At 39.7% G+C, this 10,847-nt stretch overlaps 2 protein-coding genes across 2 annotated transcripts in view; one reads left to right on the top strand and one right to left on the bottom strand.

The window, feature by feature from the left end:
• ift172 (intraflagellar transport 172) overlaps positions 1 to 4,935 on the top strand; it is a 59,755-nt gene extending 54,820 nt beyond the window's left edge. The window contains exons 46-48 of the mRNA XM_008281621.1: positions 479 to 632; positions 1,477 to 1,568; positions 3,365 to 4,935. Coding sequence (XP_008279843.1) covers positions 479 to 632; positions 1,477 to 1,568; positions 3,365 to 3,454 — 336 coding nt within the window. The 3' untranslated portion in view covers positions 3,455 to 4,935. The remainder of the gene's footprint in view (positions 1 to 478; positions 633 to 1,476; positions 1,569 to 3,364) is intronic.
• Positions 4,109 to 7,484, bottom strand: LOC103357187 (nuclear factor 7, ovary-like). Its single transcript, XM_008281622.1, has 2 exons — positions 7,015 to 7,484; positions 4,109 to 6,924 (listed from the first exon to the last, which is right to left on the bottom strand). The coding sequence occupies exon 2, from the start codon at positions 6,919 to 6,921 to the stop codon at positions 5,428 to 5,430; it is 1,494 nt and encodes a 497-aa protein (XP_008279844.1). The 5' UTR covers positions 6,922 to 6,924; positions 7,015 to 7,484; the 3' UTR covers positions 4,109 to 5,427.
• Between the last annotated feature and the right edge of the window lie 3,363 nt (positions 7,485 to 10,847).

Raw genomic sequence — 10,847 nt, 5'->3', positions numbered from 1 at the left:
ATGGATGGATGTTTATCAAGCAAAAACTCTAATATGTTAAATGTTACTCTAATGTGAGCATAGCTTTTTAAATCTGCTAAATTGCTGCGTTTTTGTTTTTTTGTATCATTTTAAGTGATTTATTTGAATTTTTTCTTTTTACTGGAAAAATAAAAGGTAACCCACCAAGCTGCTTGTTGTATTGTTGTCAAATCCTGGTTTGCTTTTCTAAAAAGGTTTTAGATGTCTGAACAATCCTGATGTCTACAAAGAGGTTCCGTTTCTGTGTTGTGGTGACATAAATATGTTTGCACAGTCAGGTCACGGCGGCTCAACGTCTTTCTGAGGACAAGTAATGTCCCCGAAATGTAAATCATTAAGTTTTGGATTGAAGGCTTGGTTTGAGGTCAGCATAGGGGTGATGCTTTATCTCCAGGAAATGAATGTAAGTCTGTGTAAAGTCTCTGCAGTGATGGAAACATGACTGTGTTTGTTGCAGGACTCCCAGCGGGAGCAGATCCGTGACTGGGTGCTGATGGTGTCCATGGACCATCGGCTGGAGCAGGTTCTGCCACGTGATGAGAGGAACTCGTATGAAGCTTCACTGGTGGCTGCAAACACCGGCCTTCGCTCGCTGCCCTGTGTCCTCACCGGTAACACACATGCTCATACACACTGTACACTGCTGACATGTTCAGCACTTCATCAGAGCTGCTGAGCTCAAAAACTGAAACGAAATCAGACAAACTAAAACTCTTTGCAGGCAAACTGATCTGATGCAGCAGCAGAAACACTTCAATGATTTTATAATTTATTTTGTGAAAAAAGGATGAAGGAATATATGAAATACTGTAACAGCATCAAGTGGAGTTTTTACCTACTGTTGAATCTATAACTCACTGTAGTCCACTGAAGCTGTACATTTATTTATTATTATATTACCTCATAAATGTAACACAAGGTCTGTGCCTATAAAATGCAAGAAGTGTACCTGATTTAAATTTGGCTGACATCTCCTTCAAATTAGTCTTCTTGTGCAGCGATGCAGCGCTCTCAGCGCTCCTGTCACATTTGGAATGTTCCCTAGAAATTCAGTTGTGTAAGCATGTCAAGCACCATCTGCGATGAGTGCTGAATCCCCTAAACTGTGTCAAAACAGCAACACTTCAGCTTGAATTTCATTCAATTGCTCCTACCTCTTTAGAAATATTATGCTTCTGTGTTTTCTCCTCTTATTTTATTCATTTTTTTCTGTTCAGTTTGTGTTTAAAATTGTTTATCAATGTTTCTGTTTACGGATCCTCCTTAAAAACATTCAAGGAGTTTTGAGTTTTCTCCTCGAATTTTAATTTAAAATATAATCTGATTCCAACCAGACCTTTATTATCCACATAACATACCTTCACTTGGCTGCTGGTGTTGATTTTCCAGTTTGCTGCTTGACTGTGCACACAGACGTAGCATGCAGCCCTCACTCTGTGGTGCTCCTGTCTTCAGGCTACCCCGTGCTGAGGAATAAAATCGAGTTCTCATCAGCGGGAAAAGCAGCCAACAAGGACGACTGGAACAAATTTCTCATGGCCACAAAGGTGAGACGGCATGGTGCTGGAGTGTCCCATTACAGGAGAAAAGTGAGAAAAATAGGAAGGAAAATAGCAAATCTCCACTGAATAAAACCGGCTCATGACTGTGTTTGACTGTGAAGACACTGTGATGGTTCTCAACAACAAGACAGAGATTATACACCTTCCTTATATTTCACTAGGAACAAATCCTGAAAAAAAGTGTCCAGATTATATTAAATCTCTTTCACAACATCCACTGGAGCACATCTGGAGACATGCTAATGTTCGATATCTCAGGTGAAAATGCTGAATAATCAATTCGCTGCTTAGCGTATGAAATGTCAGAAAGCATTGAATATCATTATTCCCTGAGGCTGCAGTTAGCATATTCAAATTGCTTTTATCTGACCAGTTGAACCGTAAAAAAAAACCCCAAAGATGTGGATTATTATAAAGATTATTATTGCATAAAACTAGAACAAATATTCACATTTGGGCAGCAGGATTTTTTTTGACATTTTTGCCTGACTACGAGTGAAAAATTAATTAATCACTTATCAGAATTGGTGCCAATTGCTTTTCTGTCAGTAAGTTAATCATGTAACCCAGTAGAGATATCTTCAGCACTTAGCTTGAAAACAACTCTCTGTGTGTTATTTATTGAAAAATTAATTATATCACCTCAATAATTACTCCGCTGCAAAACGACCATCTTACATTGCTCATTAGTTCACTTTTCCTTATTCACAGAACTGTTTTCCCAAATGTGTAGCTGAACACAAACAGCTGAATTTGCGCCCAGTGAGCAAACCTACAAAATATCAAAGTAACGCAGCACCACTGGATTTATAAACCTCCCAAACATGTACATGCAGTAAATCTTACTGTGGACATGACTGACTGAAGATGCTTGAAAGAATGATTCAGCATTTTGAGAAATCAGTTTATTTGCTTTCTTGCTTCTTGTCCATACATCCCATATAAAGCTACAGCTAGCAGCTTGTTAGCTTAGCTTAGCATAAAGAAAGGAAATTGCTATTGTAGAAGTAAAACTGATGACAAAACAAAGTACTATTTACTACGATAGTGTAAAGAGGATTATTTCTTGACCAAGAAATTCAGTAGATTAAGCAACGCTAGTTGTTTCCTTTTCTTTGTGCTAAGCTAACAGCTACCTGTAGCTACACTACTCGTATGAGCACAGGATTGATGTTATCATTGCTTCTCAAAAGTCTATTTCCCAAAATGTTGACCTGTTCTTTTAAATTAGTCACAATCAAACATGATATATAACTGAAATTGTAATTAATATATTACAGAACCAGCATTTAGCTGTAACGTCATAATTCATTTTCAAATTATAATCCTTCAAGCCACTAATATATGTTCCCCTCAGCAGACATCCACACGCTGCTCCGAATCTGTGTCTGCACTGTGACATCCCTACTTGGGCAAATAAAATGTATATGCAAGGAAGATATGTGTTTGACCTACTGCACATGTAAGCAACACAGTCTTCTAGCAGAATCCTGACTAAATAATTACAACAATTACGCTGCCATGGAGTCCACAGCTGTCCAGTTGCATAATCAGGGCCTTACGCTACGACTGGAAAAAGTAATCAGATTACTGCAATGTCTCAGGCTGCGAGTTTGAAGACACCAAACACACTGACATATTTTTTCTGTATTGAAGAATGAATAAATTGTTAGACACACATTAAAACAGTCCTGCAGAAAAACTGATTGGTTACGTGCTTATTAATCTTATCTGCCTGTTTTCCCTGACTGGTTGTCGTTTGTGTCCCTCTCCCCCTGCAGACCACTCACAGTCCAGAGTGTCAGGACGTCCTCAAGTTCATCAGTCAGTGGTGTGGCGGTCTGCCGACATCAGGGTTCTTCTTCCACTGATAGAAACACACTCCAGCTCTGCTACGTATCATTTTGTTTTATTTAACACCTCTATCTTTGTTGCAACATCTGAAAGTCTGGCGTCTGTCACATGAATATATTTATTCAACTTTTCATTTAGATTTTCTGTAATATTAATGCCTTTCGTGACAAACTAAATGGTGTTTCAAAGATTCCTCCGTGCTACCAGGCAGAGAATAAAGTCCCTGTCTTTAATCTGAAATTAATTTTTTTCTTCTTTTTCCAAAAGCAGCCAGTCAAGCAAAAATCAGAACCTGCCTTTAAAAGTACAACATGTGTCATCTATGTTTAACTGTACCTTGTGAGAAAATGTACACAAATGTACTCTGGGCTTGAGGAGTAGTTTGGCATTTTAACAGCAGAAAAAAGCTACAGATCGCAGCCTGCTAACTTAGCTTAGCATAAACACTGGGGACAGCAGGAAACAGCTAGCTTGATTCTGTCCAAACTCTTTACATCTGTCTTATTTAATCCATCCAGAACCTGAGGTGTAAAAGGGATGATTTCTTGGTGAGTAAATGCAGTGGTTCAAGCAGAGCTAGCTCTGTATTCCCAGTCTTTATGCTAAGCTAAGCTAACCATTCAACCATTCTTTTCAACATTGGAATGTGTTGCAGCCAAAACACAATATAGATCATCATAAATGCTTTATTGATTCAGGTTAAATTAATTTTGATACAAACTGTGAAAACAAGAAGCAAGCAGCTCCTGTAAGTACCATAAATTTAAAACAAATGTCTAAATATCTCAGATAAACGTAATGTAATGATATTAAAATTACATCTCTTCAGTACATTTTGTATAAAGGTCTCAAGTCTCATGAGAAAACCAGTGTGTTGTTTTTTTTCCCCTGGTTGATATAATATCTGATTTCCGCCGTGTGCCTGTTGCTCTAAGCCCGGCAGTTCCTGCTGAACATCTCTAAAAACTCCTCCCACACATCAGAAAGGGCTGAGTAATTTCCTGAAACAGCTCCAAATGTTTCTTAAACTGCAGATTATTCCACATTTGCTGCTCTAGTGAGGACTGGACACATTTAAAATAACGACAAGTGAGCTCTTTGACACGGTGGATCCATCGATGTTGGTTTTTCATGAGATTTGAGTTTTACTGGTCAGTACATCTTCAGCCGCTGTCGCCATGGAAACACATATCATCAATTTCTTTGTTTCTGTCTATTTCTGTATCCTCTCACTCATCAGAAGGACTTTCTCTCAGGATGACATTGCTGAACAAAAAGCCAAAGGTTGCTCTCCGAGTTTAAGACTCCAGCCGATATGATGACAGTTAATATTGTGACACCTTCACACTCAGAACGACTATTTAAGACTGAAAATGTTCTCCTTTCTCTGTGAATGTGTGTTTCAGAAGCCAGTAGTTTCTGGCAATGCCTTTATTGTGTGTTTCATATGGAATGTATTTTGTTCAGTAAAGTTCGAATAAAAACTAGTTTTCAAGCATTTTCCATGCCATCGCTGTTATTCTTAATGTGTGTTGATCTTTGTGTTATCAGCTGAGTATGTGAAGGAATGTAAATCTGATTTCAGAAACATTTAAGATATCACTAGTCATTGTCTGAAATTACTAATCTGTGCTCTCAGGAAACTTGATTAATTTCCTTAGTTTAGTAACTGCAGTTTTCAGTTCTGCAAAATACATGCAGGGTTGTGTTGATGCAATGGTTCTTTTTCATTTGTAAAAGAGAAAAATGGAGACATAATAGGCAGTACTTCTACTTGAAAGACATTTGTACGGGAAGAATTTGTTTCCCTTATGTGGTTTCACTTGTCATCTGATTCTTCAGGCATGCCCTAGTGTAGACAAAGTCATAAGAGGATCATGAATGTTAGAGGAGGTTATTTTTTTGTGGAGTTTTGTCAGTTTTATTATAATCCATCCAGCAGTCGTCACGATATTTCCCCACGAAGCGCAGGAGGGATAACAAATTTGTTTCATTCTCTTGACTCCATTAACTTCAGTACCGAGGCAAAGACAGAGGAGTCATCAGAACTGTCACATTTAAAGTCGTTATCATCACTGTCTTCATCGTCGTCGTCACTGTAACTGGTGTTGTTTTCTGTATGTGGTCGTATCCTCAGTAGGTATTCGTCACTCGTGCCGATAAACGGGAACAGCGCCTCAGTGGAAGTGCATGAGAAGGTGTGTATGAGCTTGTTGGGATCAGAGAAGCTCAGTTCTTTTCGGTCACAGTCCAGATCGACTCTGATCCTCTGGAGCTGCTTCTTCACTGGAAGAGCAAACATTGGATTTAATGGGGAGAAAGCCTTGTATGTGCTTTTATGTAGCGCTACGGTCCATAATCCAGACCTGGAGTCTAAATGTCCTTTCCGCTCCACAGACTCTGGTGCCACACCCAGAATCCAGTGCGAACTGTCTCCCACCTCAACCTCCCAGCTGTGAAGCCCCGATTCGAAGCCCTCAGAGCCGAGGACGATGCAGGAGCTGTCGAACCTTTGCGGGTTGTCTGGAAGCTTCGGCCTCTCTCCCCATCTGACGCAGCTCAGATCTTCAGACAGGACGATGCCCGGATGAGCAGTGTTTGGATCCAGAATCACAGGACTGTAAGAGTGGTCACATACCTCATTCATCTTGTTCCAGATGTTGAAGTTCAGGTTGCCCAGATGTTTGGCCTCGTCTATCAGAGCTCCTAAGTGCAGCTGTGGCTCCTCCAGCTGGGGGCAGCGCTGGACTCGATCCACCGAAGCCGCATAACTGTGGAGGAATGAGATGTCTTCGGCTCTCAGCTCCTCCTCAGTGGCTCTGACGGTGTCTGAAAGAGCTTCTATCTGTCTGCTCAGAGCCTCCATCTTCTCCTTCATCATCTCACGTTTTTGCTTTTCCTCGTCCTTTACAGCAGCAATCCTCTCGTCTTCTTCCATGTTCAGAAACTCATGAAGCTTCTTAAACTGCTTCTTAATCTCCCTCTTTGCGTGTCTGGCCTGGACTCTAATGTGCTCTGCTGTCTGGACAAAGTTTCCTTTAATTCGTTTAAAGAGCTTTAGTTTCTTCTCTAAAGGCTTTAAGGTTTTCTGGAGCTCCTCCCTGCGATCTCTCGCAGCTTCATCGATGGGTCTGAACCTGTGCTCCGTGTGTTTTTCTGAATCTCTGCAGACGAGACAAACCGGCTGCTGATGGTCCAGACAGAAGAGTTTGAGTTTCTCCGAATGCAGACCGCAGAGAGTCTCGGCGCTCTGATCTCTCTCCAGTAAAAAGGCCTCACACAGGTTCTTTAAAGCCAAGTTGCACGGTGGGTGTTTCCTTCCAGACGTGCTCTGACAAACAGGACACTTGTGACTTTGCTTCTGTCTCCACCACCTCTGAAGGCAGGCTTTACAGAAGCTGTGGCTACATGACAGAAGAACGGGATTGTCAAAGATGTCGTGGCAGATCGGACAGCAGAGATTCAACTCTGATCCAGAGGCCATTTACTGTCAGAGTGCAGCGGAAAACACAAGCAGGAAGTAGAAAGCGTCCCACTTGAGTTCATATGGACAGTTTGAGTTGAGCTGAAAACTCACGTTTGCTGTAGATTGCAGTATTATTATCCCAGTTTTCTGTCTTGCAGCTGGTGTCTGTCTTTCGCCATATGCGCCTCCTCCCAGCGGAACAATAACACGAGTGAGTCAGAGAATGGGCGGTGCTTTCTTCGTTGTTTTCCTCTAAATGCTCAGCTGGAATAAAGCAGGGGCGTGTTTCATTTCGATGTGCTGCTGCTAGCTGCCAGTTTTCCTGAGGGCAGGGCTGACTCATGCCAGCAGACTGATACTGGATCCAGAAGCTCATCCAATAAGCTCAAGCACTGATGTTTTTTAAAGTGAACTGCTCCACAATTTACATGTCAAAGTCTGTTTACAGGTCCTGGGGGGAGTGAAAAGCTGTATAAAAAGTTGTAGAAAGCCTCTCAAATGCAAACTTTATTGATTATTAAACCTGCATTCTTTCTAGCAGCCAGCAGGGGGCGACTCCTCTGGATGCAAAAAGAAGTCAGATTGCATGTAAGTCTATGAGAAGTCGCTTGATTTATTACCTTAGTAAATGTTTTATTGATGAGTTTATGGTTTCAATTGCTAATTACATGTCTCGTTTAATACAGTATGATGTCCGTTCTATAAACTCTGGTCTCATTTAGTGTAAAATAGATGATAAAGTAGGGTGTGTTTACAGGCGAGGCTATTCCTATGATTATATGGCCTTTGTAGTGTCTACCAGTTCTCAGTCAGATTCACCCCTCACTCATCCGGTGTCCAAAGACCAAGATAGTAAAAGTCCTTGAGACAATCGGTGGGTGACGTCACAGTCACTGCATATAATTTTTGTGTCGTCTACGCCATTACCACGTTGACGTACACCTGCAGTGTGCTCAACAACAAAACCAGATTTGAGTTAGACCATCTTCAGATCTATAAGACCACATAGTAAAAAATATGATGGTGAACTGCCCACATGGTCAAATCAGGGCATGAAAATGTGCAAAATTCATGAAAGTTGAAAATCGAGCAGATTTCAAAAATGTATTCTTCATCTCCCATAGTACCAATGCTCATGGTTAGTGCATAAATATGGTTTAACACCTCATACATGAGAGGAAAACAGTTCTGAGTGCTTTATCTATCACACTTTTTAAATGAGGGACTGTAACAGACGGTGTCCTTTTTTTAACAACTGAATTTGTGGCCATTTTTAGAGAAAGACAACACACCAGATCAGATTACATTTTTTGATTCTATGGGAAAAGTTAGCCTAAGATGAACAGTTTCAAAGCTCCATATGCCATACTGTATGAGCTATTCATGTCGGAAGAAGGTCTGAGAGGCTAGTTTGGCAAAACCAGAAAATTACCTCAAATTTCAAAGAGCTGTAATGTTAAAACTATTAGTGATAGAGACCAAATATTTAGGATTTCTCCACAATTTTGTCATAGGAGTGCCTGTGTGTGTGTTTTTTTCCAGAGGAACCTGAAAGGGTGACCTGGGAACATTCTCAGAAACTGGTTGACTTCATATGAAATGATCCTTAAACATGTTTGTTTGCTTTATTGCTTTGACCACAGATGACAGCACTGGGCTACCCCACAGCTGGATTACTGCACAACGTTGGTTCAAGTAGCTGTATGGGATTCATAGATGGTAAGTTAGCAGATACGTTAACATCACCTGCAGCTATCTAATTACAATAAAAGGACTTTATATGAATATAAGTGACTAAATGTAAAGTGAACAAAACTTCAACACATTACCTCGTCCAGGACATACAAATACCATCTTTATAGAGATCTTCAGTAGTGTGTTTGCTGCTGCTTCCAGTATACAGATGTGTCTCTCATACAAACAGCAACATTTTTTGCCATAATGAAGAATTGTTTTTGTACCCTACAGAGCACCTACACATTTATCTGTACCTGGTATTCTTTTAACTTGAGCCATCAGCCCATCTCGCCTCCTTTAAGCCTGTTTTTAGTGAATTTCAGCACTTTGGAAACAAAACAATTCAGGTTTAATTTGTCTGATTCATTGAAGTCAGGCTTTTATTGGGGCTTTGCCATATGCGTGCAAAGGCTTTGAGCAGCGGGTCTCCGGTTCAATTCCTGGTTGGGGACCATTTGCTGCATGTCATTCCCCTGCTCTCTATCCTCATATCTCCCGTTTGTCTACACAGTAAAGGCCTAAAAATGTCTGAACAAAAATAATCTTTAAATAAATAGATGTGAATAAATCCTGGTTTTCTGAGCCTCCATTATCAGTTCTTATTGTGAAAAGTCTGAAAACTAACTTAAAGCTGATGAAATCAGACTAATGCATATTAAGTCTGCGATAAATTCACCAAGTATTCAGAGCTCTTTGAATACTTTATTGTTATAGATTTAGTGTTAAATGCTTAAAATTGCCATCCAGTGGTTTGAATACTTTCTGAAGTGTCTGTATAGAAACAGGAAGATTTATTCATCATCCTGTGAAGAAATGCTTTATGAGAGGCTGAAGCCCATTTTGTGTTTAATATATTTCATTTCTAATAAGCTCTGGTTTTGAGACGGGGGGATTATAGAAAAAGCTATTGTGAATTCTAGCTTACATTTATTGTTCTCTGTTGTATTGTAGCAAATGTATGTATGTAAGATGTTCTGTCCTGTCACAAGTCTGCAGTCCATCTGTACGACACAATAACTAGCTAACAGGATCCTCTTCACCCGCAAAAGAAAAAAAAAAAGATTACCCTCCATTTCTGGGGTTCTTTATACATGTATTAATAACAACAGAAGGTTTTCTTCTCAGCTCACTTTTGATATTTTATTAATGTTCAACAAAGATCTTATCCTAACTTTAGAGTCGTTATTTGTAGAACGGTCATTAAAAAAAAAAGCAAAGTGTAAAACCAGAATAAAGACACAAAGCAAAAAAGTAAACAGCTGATTTGTTTATTTCATTGTTTCATGGTTTACACTTTAATGTCACACACAGCCTAAAAAAAGAAGAAAATATACATCCACACTGTAAATATTAATACCATTTATGTCCAGTTCTGCAGCTTAAACTTAAGAAATCCTTTTATTAGATTAATGATCAGCAATGCTTGAACACTCCATCTGACAAACCAGGTTTTCAAGAATAATTGTTAATATCAGAAAATCTACTAGATTAATTTTTCAGTTACACTCCATTGAGTGAATAAGAACCAATAAGAAAAAATACCTTATTTATGAATTTTAAATGCAGAACTCCACTCAGTGTGCATCTGCTGCACATACAGCACAGTATACCGTCCATACCGCCTCCTTTCCCAGCAGACGTACTAAACATCCACAATCAATATGAAAGCCTGTGCTTGGGGAAATGCATTAGTCGGTGATAACGCTGGGGGTTTCCTGCTGCTGGCTTCACCTGCTCCGCTCAGTCCAGTGTACTGAATTTAACCTCATATCACATCTATTCATCTGAAACATGGCCACTGTAAATAGTGTTGACTGGAAGACTAGGCATTCATTTTTAATATATATATATTTGCTACTATTTCTTCATTCTCTGTCCTCATCATTGTCATATCAGGAGCCCTTTATTGTCATTTATAGTATATTATTTGTTTTGCTCTGTCAGCATGTGAGAACCAGAATGTAGTTGGAGCATTACAATACTGGACTGTACTGAAGGCTGCCGATGTGGATCCACGCAGACCAAAAGGATATTAACAGAAAACAAGAGTTCCTCCTCACTCAGTTCCTCCTCATCACGTTACATACATATATGAGAAGTGGTCCATGCATTATTAAGGCCTGCAAATATTATCATATTCACTTCAGCGTTTTAGAAGATACGTGGTTACTTGTGTGTAGCTCTGTCTTTCAATCATTTTTTGTTCA

The sequence above is a fragment of the Stegastes partitus genome, unplaced genomic scaffold (genome assembly GCF_000690725.1).
Source record: "Stegastes partitus isolate 25-593 unplaced genomic scaffold, Stegastes_partitus-1.0.2 Scaffold239, whole genome shotgun sequence".
Taxonomy (NCBI): Eukaryota; Metazoa; Chordata; class Actinopteri; family Pomacentridae; genus Stegastes; species Stegastes partitus.
Note: the sequence above shows the minus strand (reverse complement) of the source record. Positions and strands in the feature narration are given on the sequence as shown.

Coding starts and splice junctions, on each gene's coding strand:
- LOC103357187 (XM_008281622.1), bottom strand. CDS start 6,921: ATGGCCTCTGGATCAGAGTTGAATCTCTGCTGTCCGATCTGCCACGAC.